The sequence below is a fragment of the Glycine soja genome, chromosome 7 (assembly GCF_004193775.1).
Source record: "Glycine soja cultivar W05 chromosome 7, ASM419377v2, whole genome shotgun sequence".
In the NCBI taxonomy this organism is placed as follows: Eukaryota; Viridiplantae; Streptophyta; class Magnoliopsida; order Fabales; family Fabaceae; genus Glycine; species Glycine soja.
The window spans coordinates 2,404,165-2,421,026 of NC_041008.1; the positions used below are offsets into that span (position 1 = coordinate 2,404,165).

General features: G+C 30.0%; 2 protein-coding genes and 1 pseudogene across 2 annotated transcripts; 2 read left to right on the forward strand and 1 right to left on the reverse strand.

Annotated features, from left to right (window-relative positions):
* The first annotated feature begins 311 nt into the window (after positions 1 to 311).
* On the forward strand, positions 312 to 2,412 carry LOC114418097 (palmitoyl-monogalactosyldiacylglycerol delta-7 desaturase, chloroplastic-like). Its single transcript, XM_028383265.1, has 5 exons — positions 312 to 1,149; positions 1,232 to 1,372; positions 1,461 to 1,601; positions 1,771 to 1,877; positions 1,976 to 2,412. The coding sequence occupies exons 1-5, from the start codon at positions 580 to 582 to the stop codon at positions 2,187 to 2,189; spliced, it is 1,173 nt and encodes a 390-aa protein (XP_028239066.1). The 5' UTR covers positions 312 to 579; the 3' UTR covers positions 2,190 to 2,412.
* An 8,950-nt stretch (positions 2,413 to 11,362) lies between these two features.
* Positions 11,363 to 12,082, reverse strand: LOC114419268 (annotated as a pseudogene).
* Positions 12,083 to 12,529: 447 nt separating this feature from the next.
* LOC114417658 (pseudo histidine-containing phosphotransfer protein 6-like) lies at positions 12,530 to 14,656 on the forward strand. Its single transcript, XM_028382757.1, has 5 exons — positions 12,530 to 12,753; positions 12,942 to 13,072; positions 13,337 to 13,480; positions 13,887 to 13,959; positions 14,299 to 14,656. Exons 1-5 carry the CDS (start codon positions 12,685 to 12,687, stop codon positions 14,350 to 14,352), a joined length of 471 nt encoding a protein of 156 aa, XP_028238558.1. The 5' UTR covers positions 12,530 to 12,684; the 3' UTR covers positions 14,353 to 14,656.
* The last annotated feature ends 2,206 nt before the right edge of the window (positions 14,657 to 16,862 follow it).

Consider the following 16,862-nt stretch of genomic DNA (forward strand, 5'->3'; position numbering starts at 1 on the left):
AAAACCTAATTTGTGCATAGGAAATGTCTGTTATGGTAAGTGGTTGGTCTATGTGTATTTTAATCTGATGGAACTTGCATTCTTTACAATTTACTCTTCTCCCATTTTCAAAGGTTGCTCTGTGTATTTGAACTTTGAAGCAAATCACACTAAAAACATAGTAATCCAAAAATCTTGGAATTTAATTTACACAAACCTATACAAGTTCTCATCTTCCACAAATCAACAGGAAGAACGAAATGCTCTATTTTTCAGGATCTAAATTGAAGTTCAGTAGTAGAAGAAAAGAGATTATCTTTTAAATTAGTAATGCTGACAGAGGCAAAAGCAAGGGTTTAATCTGGACCTTATTAGGCGAATCCCTCTAGCCAATGTGATTCATAGGCCAACACAGCCTTATCCTCTCTATTCCCACTTTAACTCCACCCTACATTTTTCTCTTCACCGGCTACACCACAAGTGGTTTGTTTAGTTGGTCACTTGCACATCACAATCAACCTCACCACATAAAAACCCAAACCCAAACCCAAAATCCCTCCAACACAACATAAAACAACACAACACCATTCAATTCCCTTCATGGCTCTCCTCACCTCCCAACCTAAAAAACCCATTCTCCATCGCTTCACCACCCTTCACCGCCCACTTCCACGCTTAGATAGAACCGTTCTTGGTCTTGGCTCCTTCTCTCACAATACTCTCTCCATTAAAAAATTTAACTTTAACCCAAAGCAAACCAAAATTTCCCTTAAAAACAACCCCTTTACCTATAATTTGGCAGTGACAGCCAAAGCCAATGCCAATGCTGCATTTGGAGAAGGTTTGGAGGCAGGGGAGGTGACATTGAAACACAGAAAGATTTTGTTGTCTGAGGTTGAGGTGAAGAGACAGAGAAGAGTCTTCTTTGGGAGGAAATGGAACTCTTTGGATGTTGGCACTGCTGGAATTGTGTTGGCCATGCATCTCCTTTGCCTCTTTGCTCCTTTCCATTTCAATTGGCCAGCTTTTAGGGTGGCTGTGGCTCTCTATATTGTCACTGGCCTTTTTGGCATCACTCTTTCTTTCCATAGGAACCTTTCTCACAGGAGTTTCAAGCTTCCCAAATGGCTTGAATACTTCTTTGCCTATTGTGGGGTCCTGGCTCTTCAGGTGAATTTTGTTTCTTCAAAACCTTTCTTCATTCTTTTTTTTTCTGTCTCTTTCTTCATGCTTTGGTTTTTTGGTGATGCAGGGGAATCCAATTGACTGGGTGAGCACCCATAGATACCATCACCAGTTTTGTGATTCTGAGAGAGATCCTCATAGCCCAACTGAAGGATTCTGGTTCAGCCATATGAGTTGGCTATTTGATACCAGTTCTGTCATAGAAAGGGTATGTATGATATACATCTTCTGAATAAGCAAACAACCTTAATTAATGAATTTGCAAAATTATTGTGGGATATGTTATACATGTGCAGTGTGGAGAAGCCAACAATGTTGGTGATTTAGAGAAACAATCCTTCTATAGATTTCTCCGAAGCACTTACCTTGTTCATCCTTTTGCTTTGGGAGCCCTTCTATATGCAGCAGGAGGATTTCCTTTCCTTGTTTGGGGAATGGTACCAAAACTTTCTTTCATTTTACTTTTAGTTTTAAAAGATGTTATTTTGCTTAATTGAGTCCATTGGTTAAGTAAAACCCATAACAGAACAGAGAAAATTAAAAGGTCCAATTTGGAAGGCTATTCCAAGTTACATGTTTTTTATATGTATAAATATATAAACGCAGGGAGTGAGGATTGTTTGGGTTTATCATATAACCTGGTTTGTAAACTCAGCTTGCCATGTCTGGGGGAATCAGGCATGGAACACCAGGGACTTGTCCAGAAATAATTGGTATTTTTTTTTTTTACCTTAAATTTTTCATAGTTTAGTAATTGGTTTGAGTTCACAAGTTATTGTTCTTAATATATAATCCATTCAAAATTTCTTAGGTGGGTGGCGTTGCTTGCATTTGGTGAGGGTTGGCACAATAACCACCATGCTTTTGAGTACTCAGCTAGACATGGACTAGAGTGGTGGCAACTAGACATGACTTGGTACGTTGTGAGATTTCTCCAAGCTATTGGATTGGCCACTGACGTCAAGTTACCCACTGAGAGTCACAAGCAGAAAATGGCACTCAATAGTGATCCAATAGACACATGAAACACAATGAATGATAACAAAATGAAAGAAAAAGGATTTTAGAGGTACTTGTTGATGGCACAAAACTTTGGTAGGGAAATTGTTCTTTTGGGTCTTACTTTCAGCCATCACGAGTGCTGGATTTGACCATGTATATGGGACTAGAAATAATATAACTATAGATTGACACAAAATAATATTTAGTTATTATCTTATTATATTGCGAATGAAAGTCGGTTATTCAGCTTGACTGAAAGTCGGTTTAAGGGGGTGATTTTGTACTCAATTGAATTGAAATGATTTTGGGTTGAAAGTGGTGGGATGGGTGTTTGTTCGGGGTGATTTCGGATTGTTATGTAAAAAAAATGTGAGTTTCATTGGATTAAATTTTTATCCCAAAATGAAATGAATTGGAGTGAATTTGGACTTTTAAAATTGTCTCGAAGAACTCGTGACCTTGGATGTTTAAACTGGATTGGAATATATCATGTCAAATTGATCACATAATTAATTATTATGTTAGCGTAATCGATTATGTATCTATTAAATTAGTAAAAATTGAATATAATTAGTGTGAGGTTTGCAACATGATCAATTATGCTTATAGCATAGTTGATTATGTGGTCAAATGAAGTTGCATAATTGATTATGTTATTTACATAATCAACTAACAATGTAATTCTAAAAAAAATGATTACTTAAAGAAGAACATTTTTCATTATATGGGATAAAATTGTCATTTGCTTCATCTCTAATTTTTTAACTTTTTCATTTTATTATTTACCTATTAATTTAATTCAAAATTTTCATCTTTTTTATACTCTCTTTCATCTCAACCAAACAACTTCACTTTCTACTCTCTTTTCATTTTTTTCATCTCTTTTCATGTCTTATACTTTCATCTCACTTCATTCTTCTTTATCAAACAGTATCTAAAGGACCAGGCACAATCTCATTGAGATTGAGGTCTCCCCATGATGTGATTAAACTCTTCCGACATCTAAATAGATAGACAGATCATCTATATTTTTTGGTTTCCCACATTTTATTTCAGAGACAAATTATGTTTGAGACATGTTAAATACTAAATGTGAACAACTCTCCAGATAGAAATTCAAATCTTTATTCATTACGTTGTAGGAAATTAGCGCCTGATGCTGGACCCAAGCTCCGTTGGCCACAGATTATATAATTGAATGGAAAAAATTTAGACTATCTTTAAGATGATAAACAATTTTATTGTGCTTCCTTGTTCATATCAAGGCAATTGGCTCCACAGTACTCCCATTTGGGGAAACGCTGTATGCTTTCTCCAAAAGTTGGTAGATATTCACTGTATGTATAATAACGCAAACTCTGGTTCTGACGCCAAAAACTCATAATTTCATTAGAGACTAAGTGTGTGTTTCTTTTTTGTGTTAATTTACACAAATTTTGGAGCATGTAAACCGAAAAGGCAATACTAATTCTCAACGCATTTCCAAACACAAATGTGAAACGTTTTATTGTATTGGTCCCTCCACATTTCAAGGCAATGGCATTTGAAATTTTCAACCAAACATTGAGCACTAGAATCACATGTTATAATTTTATAATTCTTTACTAAAATAATGGTGAGTATAGCATTCTGCCTAAGTATTTGTGCATTTGATGCTTATTAGATGATTGAGTCAATAGTCTTGGCATGGAGATTTATTTGTTTGTTTAAACTGAAATGTGAACTTATTGAAAACGTATACTTCTACGCTATAATTTACTTGAAAGGTTGTGAAACCATATTTTGCTTCTACAGTAGTTTTATACACCGTCCATGTTTTTGGGTTTTTCTCTTTCGCTTCACCGACCAGTTAAATATGGAGGATTCATTGTTGATTTATCATGTGTTACACAATAGACGAGCAACTTCTTCATGGTGGATCTAAAAGAATAAACACTTCAATCTTTAAGATTCTCCACGTGCAATAGTGAGAGGATAAGAATGCTAGTCAACACATACCCCCACTGACTACTGCGTTTTTGTTTTTTTCTGCTTCTTACTACGCTAAATTCTTTGGAAAACATCATCGGCAAATTATAAAAATTGAAATAAGGGGTTCAAATAAATATTTAAATATAAAATAAATAAATATAATATATATATGTATATATATATATATATATGCATTACTAGCAGTATAAAAGTTTTTTATATAGGAAAAACAAAACACACCAAATGAATAAAGAAAAAAAATAGCATCAAAATAACGCCCTCGGTAGGCTTGAACTGACGACTACAAAACAAAGTTAAAAATTTTATGCTCTATAAACTCTGAGTTAGATAGACAATAAAATGAATAAATAATATAATGTTTTATATTTGTTATAATTATGTGCATGATCATAATTTAGAAATGTTTTACAACGAGTGATGAGTAATTATATAAAAAAAATTGATGTCACACTTTAACTCAAGATTTAAATTTATGAGTTTTTTTTTTTTATTGATGTTCAACTTTTTCACTTTTATTTAATGTAAGACTTTATCTCATATTTGCGCTTCTCTCATGCTGCCTTCTCTAAAACCAAAACCAACACAGAAGGATTAATATTCAAAGAATTTCTTTAACCTCAATATAACTTATGCATTCTAATTAAATTCCTTGAGCTTTCATTCTTTAGAGTGAATTTTTTTCCAATTTACTATCTTTCAATGTGGCTTCTACATCAAACTAAATACATTACATTTTATCATTTAAAAAATCAAATATTATTATTTAAATTTAATCAATGTCAAGTTATTTAGTTATTAATATTAAAAAATTTCATACATATAAATTTGAAGTCTATATATTTAAATTTTTACACAATTTATTTTCATAATTTACTGCTTAATTTTAAATATTTTATCTATTAAAAAAATAATAAAATAAAATTCTCATTTTTAATAACAAAAAAGTCTTCTATTATATTTATTCAGATTTATTATGTTTTTAGTCTTTAATTTTTTTTTAAATTTCTGTTTTTATTTCCTAAATTTTTCATCGATCTTTAGTTCTTTAACTTTTATTTCTTTCTAATTTTTAGTTCTGTAACTTTTTTTTTCATTCTTACTTTTAATCCATTAGAAGAATTAAAATTAAGGATAAAAAAATTAAAAGGCTAAAAATAGACTTAAAAAATTTAAGTGCTAAAAACATAAATACACATTTAGAAATTCTTAACAAACACACACAACATACATATTTAGAAATTCTTGTACAATATGAATATATAAATATTTATCCTATACATGAAAAAATTGTTAGTTTGTTCATTATTTTCTTTCATTTCACTGGTTGTCCTCTCTCTCTCTCTGGGGGGCTTAAAAATTAAGTCAAAGAAAAACAATTTGGACTTGTTCATGCGATCGGGCTTTTTTTTTTGGGGTGGTGGGTTGGGGGGACTACCAGATCTCTAGCAGGCCTATTAAGTGGTGAATTCGATTGGCTAGGCTATATCATGAGAATTACTTTTACAACTGCCTAAAGCTTAATTATATTTTTAATTCTTCAACTAAAAATTTATATTTGTTAGTCTCTTTACCAATTTAAGAGACTAAAAAAAAATTATTTGAGGGGGAGAGACTAGCTCTTAAAATTAATATAATAGAATAAAATAAATTATTAGGACAGTAAATTTATAAGTATTTAAAAATTCAAAATTAGTGTCATTATTATTACTGATCAATAAAAATATATATAAAAGTAAAAAAGCAAAGAGAAGGGAAAAATGTGTATTTAAAAACTCATTTATACCAATTATATAATTTATTTCATAATTTAAAATATTCCACACAAAAATTTATTCTAAAATCCAATAGAAAAAACAAAATATTTCTTTTCTCTGACCTCGGGTAAAAAAAATTAACAGCCAAGCTTTCTTCCGATTATTTTAGTTTTTTTAGAGGATGAATCGGCAGATACTATTAAGTAGTAGTTAATTAAACAATAAGAACTTTTATAAAGAAATATAATCTAATATAAATAAATCGAGTTATGCATTTGTTCACTAGAATTTAGTCTCTTTAGGACTTAATGCTATTAATATTAATCTAAACCCAAAGAACTTGTTTAGAGTTTTTTTTAGTAAAAGAATTCATCAGTAAATTTATGTTGATATCGAGAAACGCCCTAGTAATTAAAAGATTAACATTTTTGGTATAAAAAATGTCCTTACGTACACTTTACAATAATTTTTGTTTACTCCATATATATGGGTGAGTTTTGCCCTACTATAAAGCATACATAGTGAAAAAAGAAAATATTTACATAGTGAATAATACAACAGAGTAATGTGTTTTCTATGTCAATTTCACACACAGTTCGTTTTATGAGCTAAATTGCAATATATATTATATGTTATCAATTGTTGGTTTTGGAATGTGGCTGGTACTGGAAGTTCTCCGATGCATCAAAAAGAGGGAGGGTAGGTATTATTAAAAAGTAAGAATAACAGTAACAGCCTCGAGCATTGAAGCCACCATTTTTTCATCATTACCTTTATAACATATGTAATCAGTTAATCACCATACCTTAATGACCTCATAGTTGTGTGAATTATATGAAAATGAACAGAATACAAGAACAGCATGATTTCGACTTTTGCCTTCTATGAAACAAGAACAGAAGAATACTGCTATTCATGTCATTTGGAATTTCGAAGCCATAAAGGGAATGAAATAATAATCATATGAAGACAGGCCAAAGGCATTGTTTGCAGGAATTGAATAATAGATTTCATATAGCACGGGAGAGCAAAATGCACGATTATGAAGCCTATGGACTATGATTAAGATTAACTAGTTTAATTGAAACATCGGTATGATCGCCTTCAGAAGTATTTCCAGTTAAATAATTTTAGTTTGATGAATCTGTTACGTCAACACAAAGCATGCTTCCATTTACACATTCGCACTAAAATAAGTATATAGTACATATATTGCAAAGGTAACTTAAGCTCGATATTCAAAACCTATATAGGAGCTGAGGGGGAGAGATTATTTTATGTTAACCATTAATATAAAATGATTAAAGTATCTCTTCTTCATTCTTATTACTTAATAATCATAGAGCGTATATCAACTTACGAATTGTTTTAGCTTAATTAATTGATAATTTTAAACCCAAGAGTTACACATAGTAGTTATATTCGACTTGAATATAATTATTTTTGGTCCAACATATGTGTGATGAATAACAAAAAATTCTTACTTGATATGCTTTTTGTGTATAGTCTAATAATTACTCATGTAAAATTAAATAGTTAATATTAATTCTTTTTAGATCTCTTTTAATACTCCATTTATAGTGCTGTTAACTGGCTAACAATATGTATAAATCTAATTTTAATCATTCATATAAAATTGAATGGTTTGGATTAATTTATCAGGTACTTTTTATTTGTTACGTCACGGTATTTCCTTGATTTAACCGTAGCTTAATTTGCAATTGAATAAAAGATAATTATAGGTGTGAAATATTTATATCACTAATCTTATTTATTTGTGGATTAATCAATGTGATTATGTCAAGACAAAGCATGCCTTGAGCAAACACATCGAGGTTATTATTAAAAAAAAAAATAACATGCTCATTTTGATTCATAAAACTGAGTTAAGATAAAGTATGCGTAAACCCATAAACCTAGATTGGGCTGCGCGTTTTAATCTTATGTACGGTTAAAGTGCACATTTAACGGTTGCATGTGTGAGCTAGTGCAACTAGCTAGACATATAAAATAGTATTTAAAGAAAAATCAATGCATAAACAAATTTGTTACTGTATATGCCATGATTTATGTAATAATTGTTTGTTTTTAGGATGTAGTCTAATTGATCCTGAGTAAATATGGAGTTAAATAATTTTATTTTTAATGATCAATAAAATTTAAATAATTATTTTATATTTTAAATTTTACCATTAATATTATGACTATCACATTTAAATCATCATCTTTAATTTCTCTTTCATTATTTTTTTATATCATTTATGTATAAAATTTTATAATTTTTAACTAAAATTTAATAATCAAAATTATACTAAAATACATAAATGTAGGTAATAGAATTATAAAATCTTAATAATTATTATTTTTAATTAATTATAAAAGTCTATATTCTTTATTCACTTTAGCTAAATAGTTATCATAAAAAAATTGGTAAATTGTTTTTATTTATTTTAATTTTAGAAAAATGAATTTTAATTTTTCAATTTATTCAAATATATAAAACTTAACTTTAGGTAAATATTTTTCATTTTACGTTTCACATTACAATCCAATTGTTGTTATTATCTATATGTAAAATGAGAACTATTTACCTCAAGTTAATTTTCATATATTTCAATCAATTAAAAAAATTAAATTAAATTTCTAAAGTTAAAATAAATGAAAACTATTTAACTAAAGTGAATATAGAATAATTTTATGATTAATTAAAAATACTAATTATCAAGATTTAAATATTTTATAATTTATTTACATATACTTATGTATTTTAGTATAATTTTAGTAAATTTTAATTAAAAAATATGAAGTTTTTATTTTATATATAAATGATATGAAATATAAACTAAAGATTATGTATTAAATGTGATGGTCATACCATTTCTAATAGAACTCAAAATATAAGATTATTGTCAAAATTTTATTGGTCATTTAAGATGATGTTATTTAACTCCATTTTCACTTGGAAACAATTAGAAAAATTCTTGTTTCTAATAATACATGAGAGAAATTCATTATATTCATACAATACATATAAAAATTTACAAAAAGAAAAGAAAAAAAATATAAAATAAGATAAAGAGAGATAAACAAAAAAGAATATATAGTAGTATCATATAATATTGGAATAAATTATATTTTTCTTGTTCGGTAATATAACTAAAAAGAAAGGGAACTTTTCTCCCTAATTTTTATGATTTGTTAAGAAAAATATATTAAATAAATATCAAGCTACTTTATTATTTTTAATTTAATAAAAATGTTGCATTTAAAAAAATTATACAATGAATAAATGAAGAAAAAAGTGTGAAACCACGTACACCAACCATTTCATTTAATTTTGTTCTACTTGTAAAGATGCAATGCAAAATATAAAACCCAAAAAAAATGCATCTATATATATTGTTCTCTTCTTAATTCCATACATTATGAAGATAAAATGAGTGCAAGCCTCTCCCAATTTCCCTTTCTTCTCCATTCGCAAAAACACCTCATCAGCAAAAATACATCCATGACCCATATATAGTCTCCTAGACTCCTACAATATTATACTGATTGGCTCAAAATTAAACAAAGGGACCAAAATAAAGTGTTAAAAAACGTGTTATTTCAACTTTTCTAGTTATTTATAAGATTGCCATTTATCAACAACAAGTAGTCTGGTTGTTAAGTATGAACTCATATCAATCTTACAAAGACACAACAAATTGAATTCCACTTTCAATACAAGAATCTTTTATATATAATTTGTAAGTATTTTTAACATACATTCTTTGAATTTCAAGGTCTGTTTTGATCCTCATGAGGCTTAAGTACTCACCTAAATTTTCTCTCAACAAATTCACCTAAACTTTATCTAAAGAAATAAAATTGGGATTTTGATTTTGTGATTTATATCATGATAGAAGTATATATCTAGTGCTTCTAAAGCATACCTTATTTCTTGATTCAAACTCTTTTATTTGGAAAAAATCCTCGTACATACGAGGTGTGTTAATATAAAAAAATTTATCAAAACAACTATTTTCCCTTAATAAGTGTTTTTTATAGTTTTTTTCTTATCTAAATTATTTTAATTATTTAATTTAATGGTGAAAAAAAATACTCTTTTTCTTTCCTACTATTGTTTTATTGGTCTAAATAATATATTCAAACAAAATTTTAAATTTGAGTATTAAGGATGAAAATAAATATGATCTAAAAAAAATTCCAAAAAAAGTGATCCGTTAATGTTTACAATAAAAAATAATCATTAATACAATCGTTAAATATTTCAGTCATTCTTTTCCTAATAGTATTTTATTGGTTTAAATGTTATTAAATTTGATCCTCCTAAATTAGATTTTATATTTGGATAAAAAAAATAGCTAGTTTTTTTATATAAAATATAATCAGTTAAGATTTCTAATAAAAATTAATGATGAATAAAATCTATAAATATTTGTACCTATAATAATAATAATAAAAACAGAGTTGTTAATTCACTTAATTGGATTGGCCCATCATCACCAATGGCAAAAGTATAGAAAAGTGTTATCGTTGAGGACTTGAGAGTTTTTCCCATTAAAAATTACACTAGAGACAAAAATCAAAGTTAGCCATAATGCACCACGTGTCCAGCATGGTGTAAACTTTTCACCAGCCTCAGCTGTTTACTGTGCAGTGCAGTGAGAAGCAGCCTTGTTCAACGGGCGTTACCTTCCTCTCAGTCTCAGCCCTGATTTCGATGCACCCTAACTAGCTGCCTCAACCAAGCCTCGGGAATGTCGAAAAAGGTTTCAAAAAACTCATATACATGAGAAATTCAGCTGAATCATCTTCATAGAGACTCACAGGTTACCGGCAGAGGACAGGCGCATGCCAACTGACCGGTTACGGGAACAGCAGGTTGCTTCCATACCTCCACTCCCAACACTTCCAATTCGTCTGCGGGTATGTAGGATGGTCCGGGAGATAACACACATTCACCTCGATAACAATAAAAACCCTGCACGCCCTACCCCATTTTGCCTTTTGCAGTTGCACCTTCATTTCTTTTACATTTTAATAAAGTTGTTTTTATTTAATTGTTACCATATTTACAGACAATTATTTAGTCATTTCTTTTTCAGAATGAAAAAATACATTTAAAATAATTAAGTTTTATCCACTAAAATGAAATCATTCTTAAAAAGTAAATATAAAAGACAGTTTTATATACAAAACTAGACGAAGACTAGGGTGTGTAAGTTAAACTCCTTTTACACCTTATGTAAGTTTAAAAAAAAAGTAAAAATCATTCGGGTTCGTCCGATTTAATAATAAAAAAATTAAATGAATTAGATTTGATGATGACAACTGGATCGAGGAGTAGTAGATGTCATTGGAAAGTGCATTGTTGGAAACATCAAACATGGTGGGTGGATAGAACCGTTGCAGAAAATGGAACCCGAAATAGAGTTAGTGAGATTGTTCTAAGACCAATTAAAAGGCAACCCGCTGCGCTCTACGCCGTGCCAACCAGCCTGATGACTTTTCCCTAAGGCGCGTTCCACCTTCAACGACTGAGAAACTCGGTCCAGTCCACCATGCAGGTTTGAGCAAAACCTCATCAAATGCTTCACATCAAAGACTTTGTCTCCTAAAAACACCCTCACTAGACGGAGAAACTCTCTTAATTCCTGTGGCAATGCGCGATGCATCAACAATTTCACCAAATATTCAAAATTGTACGCGTTGTGAAAAGTCACCCAGCTAACGACATTGTCGCAGACCAGACCGGACAACATCATCAGTTCTGCGAATCGAAACGAGTCGATCCCAAAGTCGTGATTCTTCTCGAAATAGATGCCCTGGCAATGCAGCAACTCAACATAGTCATGGGTGTGGGCGTCACGTGCGACGTCGAAATCTCTGAAGTTGAATTCCCAGATGAAGGCGTTGGAGGTGCCGAGGGTGGGAAGATTTCCCGCATTGTCGGAAAGGGTGAGGCTGATTTGGATCAGGTGGAGGCGATCACGTTGGCTTTGAGCACGACATAGTGTGCGGCGGGTTGACAATGGCGGAAGGAGGGGTCGCAAGCGTAGGAGCGTACATTTGGAGACCTCTCAATCCGGTTGCCATTATCAAATCCGGTCAATTTAACTTTTTTATTATTAAATCAGACGGACATAAATGGTTACTACCTTTTTCATAAACTTACTTAGGGTGCGAAAGAAATTTGGCTTACGCACCCTAGTCTTTGTCAAAAAATTATGTTATTTACTTGAAAACTTAAAGATTTTTCTTTCTCTTGACAATTTAATATAAAACCATTAAAATAAAACAAATTATTTTGTAGACTCAAAATTAATAGGGCGTTTGATTGTGTTGAAAGCATACAAGTCTAAGATTAAAAACATTACTATTAAAGTAATTTATTTAAGCTATGAGAAAAATATTAAATTTATAAGTTTTTTTTGTTTTAAATTTTAAATATAAGAATATTCAAAGTAGAAGTTTTATTTAATCAATTTGATTATATTTTAATTGAAGCTTAGGAGTAAAGATGCAATAATAGGAGGATGAACAAGAATAATTAATGTGGTCCTCCAAGGCTTTAAATAGTGGTACATATACAATATAAGAGGAAGGAAGTGGAACACAAAACTGTAAACCTATAACCCCACAAGGAAAAGAAGAAACAAAGTTGAAGTGAGAAGAGGGTGCTCCATTTAGGGCCACTCTCGAACACTTTGATCATCAAATCAATTTAAGTGAATTGGTTGAGTCAGCCAAAACGGGTCTCCCTTTGTGGATGCTTGGTTTGGGTGCGGACCTCTTGTGGGCCGACATGAACCGTCTCCTCGCCTTTCTCTTCCACCAGGTAATTAATTAATTAATTAGTACCACATTTTCAAATCCTCACCTAGCTTCACTATTAATTAATAACGTGTTTGGAAACTCGTTAAAAATAAAAGAATCACGTTTGAGATGTAGAAGCGATAAATATTAATTTGCAAAACATCATGTACGCTAGCTAGCTTCTTTATTTGTTTATTTTTGTTTGGTTAGGGAGTGTTGGATGAGCAATTCTTGCAGCTTCAGCAGCTGCAGGATGAGACCTCCCCAAACTTCGTCTCCGAGGTTGTCAACATTTATTTCCACGAATCCGAAAAGCTTCTCAGAAATCTCAGAGCTTTGCTGTAATCACTCTTCTTCTTCTTCCTATATTTTCCTTCATTGATTAGCATTTTGAATTCTCTTCACCATATATATATATATATATATATATATATATATATATATATTGGAGTACTATTATTATGTTACGTTACTACTAGTACTTTTTTGTAGCTATTATTTTTAGTATGACAAATTAATAAATGATGATGGGGGTTTGGTTTGACTGATGCTACTATATATAATGAATGATAGGAGTAATATTAATTAGTAATGAATGAATGCAGGATGGAGAAGGAGTTTTCTGACTATAAGAAAATGGGGATACATTTGAATCAGTTCGTGGGTAGCAGCTCAAGTATTGGCGCCAAGAGAGTTAGAAATGTTTGCGTTGCCTTTCGTGCAGCTACTGAACAGAATAACCGTGCTGGGTAAGTTCCAATTGCCAAACTCCCTCTAAATTCGTGCATCTTTTTTAACTCCCTAACCCTCCAACGCCACTACCCTTTTTTCATTTCTCCTAATCATGTCATACTTTATCCATTTATTGCAAATATTCCTTTTTGCTATGTTTATATTCTCACGTTCTAGTATTTGGAAACTGTGTCTTTATTATAATGCCTCCATCATATTTCAAATATTTCTAGTTACATCATGCATATCTGATTTTGGATGAGCACTTTCTTAATTAATATATATGTAGTGCAAAAATGATAGTGCTACTATTTAAGTAGCATTAATTGTGTGTATATTTTGTTTCTTTTTGTTAATTGTTTTTGCCAAGTTCTACCTTGGAAAAGCTACAGTATTATTTAATCTTTGACCCGATTGCTGCAGTTGCTTGCGAGCGTTGGAGATGCTGGAGCATGAATATTGCTATCTCAAGAACAAATTGCACGAATTGTTCCAAGTAAAGTAGTTGCACTGTACCATGTTAGACTAGCTGGCTATATTCCGAGCTTTATTAAATTCATACTGATTTTGCTAACCAGCGTAATAATGAATAAAAGAACATTAAATGCGTATCTTAAATTGTTACAATATAATCTTACTTAAAATCAAATTCTAAATATTTCTATTTTGTTATATGATAATTTTTAAATGAAAATGTTCTATTTTTTTCCTTCACCGATTCTGAAAGAGCTAGCTGGTTATCAATATCAAATTAGTTATATATACTAGTATTATGAAAGATACATATTTTGATACCTTAATTAATTATGTTTATTAATTATTTGGTAATGAGCAGATTGAACAGCAACGTGCTTTGGCAGCAGGAGTAAGGTACCCGGTGCAGAATTAATAAAGCAATGCAAGGAAATGAAATGATGATGATAAAATATTTGTAGGATTTTTTTGCTATTTTTGCTTTGTGTTCATTTCTGGTTTCGTAAGGCTAAGGGAACGTATTTCCGGTTATAGACAAACCAAGGGATACCCAGCTTTTGTACTTGTGTAGGGAATAGAAAAAAGGGATCAACGCCTCTGGCTTTCTTGATTCTCTAGTGTACGTAGTGCCATCATGCTCTTCCTTACAGTATGCTTCGCTGTAACCCTGCTCACTTTTTTTAACTAAAGTGAATCAAATTTATTCAAAGTTGGTGGTGTTTCGATTTTTACTATTCGTAGAAATTATGTCGTCTTTCTATTTTAGCTAGAGCTAGAAAAATGGATCTGGAATCCAAATGAAAAAGTTAAAAAATGGAAAATATCAAAATTTCATAGAATAAAAATAGTGTTATAATTGATATAAGTGAAAAGTAATACTAACTTTACAAATCGATTTTGTGTTGAATTAACCTCATAAAAAAAACTCATTTTCTGACAGGTTGGGAAGGAAATGCATGTAACAAAACAAAAAATCTTAAGCTTTTTTATAAATAAATAAAAAAGTAGATACTGACCACTATTGTTACTGTGATTTAATTTTAAATATATTATTTGATTAAGAAAATTATTAATTCCTTAATTGGGCCCTGCTTAACAAGTAAGACAAAAAAAAAATATTGGAGATCGTAATCCCATTAAAAGTCAAGGGTACCAGGGTGTTAAACGAAAAAAAAAATAATGTAAGTAGAAATAAATGACAACAAAGGGTTAATACTCAATAATATTTTTTTGCTTGTTTTAATTGGTTATGTAGAAAGAGAACAAAGGCTTGGTAATTTTTTTTTAACTTGGACAAAAAATTTCAATCCGACTATTTTTTTTGGTATATTTAAATTAAATTCAGTTTTAGTATAAAAGAAATTCAGTTAGACATGAAATACATTTATTTGAAGGGTAACCTGATTGTTTTTAACTTGGTATAAGACAAATTTAATTTCAACGTGTGTAACTTTTGTAAAGTAAAAGAAAAAAAAATATCTTTTGTACTTTTTACCATTTTCGTGAGGAAAACGAAGAAAGCACATACGAAAGGGAAAAGAATGACAAGGGAAGCAGAAAGAGTCGTGACTTTTCTTGTTTATTATCATTTTCATCAAATAAAAAAAGAATATTTCCCTTTTTTCAAGTTTTATATGATTTTAATTTATAAAAATACATAATGAGAGGAAGAACAACCAAACAAGAAACGAACTTCATGCACGGATGCACCAATGATTTCCTTTCGCTTACCAAATAAAGCCAACCTTCGAATATAGTTTGACTCTGCGTTTGTAAAATTTGAACTAAAAAAACTAGATATTCAAATTTAAACACGGATAAGATAAAGATGCACACTCCATATTATTGGACACTGAAAGAAAGATAGAAGTATACACGTAACAGATGATATGACAAGAAGTAAAATAAATAAATTAAATATTTATAAGAGAAATACTATTTGTACAGTTAATTGCACAATAATTTTTACAATTAAGAAAAAAATTGAACAGTATTAAACATATAATAAATGATGTGATGAAGAAAAATAGATGGAAAAATAACGTTACATCTATTATTCTTTTTTCTATATTATAGTGCAATGTACTTAATTTTTTTGTTAATGATTAATTTATATATAAAAAGAAAAACTTAAGTATCTCTTCAGTAATGTCTATCTTTTATTATAATTTATTCCACACATAAGATAGTGGTTGGTTTAATTTCACTTATATTCATTTGATTAAAAAGCTTAAAAGATTGATGTAGGTCACATATTTTTCTTTTTATTTTAATTTAAATATTTTTTATTTTATTTTAACATTTTCTTCATTCTTTTAAATTATATATTAACTTAAATTTAATATCTTATTCAAAAGGCTTGAACCTAATTTTAGTGAATCTCATATTAGCTTATACTTAAAATTTATGAACCCAAATGATTGAAAGAGTACTCATTATATTCATATGAGTGAAAATGATTTATTTAACGAAAGATTTTTTATTTGATTTTTACATTATACAAAATTTTGTTAGATCAACTATAATTATGTATCGCAAATAAAATTAATTTATAACTTAGTGAGTTAAAAGAGACACTTAATTTATGACCTATGACAAAAAAAAAAAAACTTAAAATTTATAAGTGTAGATATATACTTACTCTTTAAACTATACAAAATATAAGAAACTAAGAATTTACATCCCTATCTATCTATCTACACATGAGATCGAAAAGAGGGTGGTGTCCATCAATTCAAGTTGCAGTTGGGTACAAAAGGCCATAGGTACGTACCTCGCGGGAAGATAGCTAGGATAGGACTTCTTTTTCTTCTTTTTTTTTATCTCTCTCTAGCTAGCTAGCTCGTAAGAGAGGGAGGTTCAAGTACCAAACAAGGCAAGTGCTTCATTAGCAATAGGTTGCATTGCATTGTGATTGTATTTCGA

Excerpts from the sequence above, each read along its gene's own strand:
- LOC114417658 (XM_028382757.1), top strand. The coding sequence starts at position 12,685 with ATGCTTGGTTTGGGTGCGGACCTCTTGTGGGCCGACATGAACCGTCTC. Across the intron at positions 12,754-12,941 it reads TCGCCTTTCTCTTCCACCAG|GGAGTGTTGGATGAGCAATT; the intron begins GTAATTAATTAA and ends TTGTTTGGTTAG. Across the intron at positions 13,481-13,886 it reads GAACAGAATAACCGTGCTGG|TTGCTTGCGAGCGTTGGAGA; the intron begins GTAAGTTCCAAT and ends CGATTGCTGCAG.
- LOC114418097 (XM_028383265.1), top strand. The coding sequence starts at position 580 with ATGGCTCTCCTCACCTCCCAACCTAAAAAACCCATTCTCCATCGCTTC. Across the intron at positions 1,150-1,231 it reads GTGGGGTCCTGGCTCTTCAG|GGGAATCCAATTGACTGGGT; the intron begins GTGAATTTTGTT and ends TTGGTGATGCAG. Across the intron at positions 1,373-1,460 it reads CCAGTTCTGTCATAGAAAGG|TGTGGAGAAGCCAACAATGT; the intron begins GTATGTATGATA and ends ATACATGTGCAG.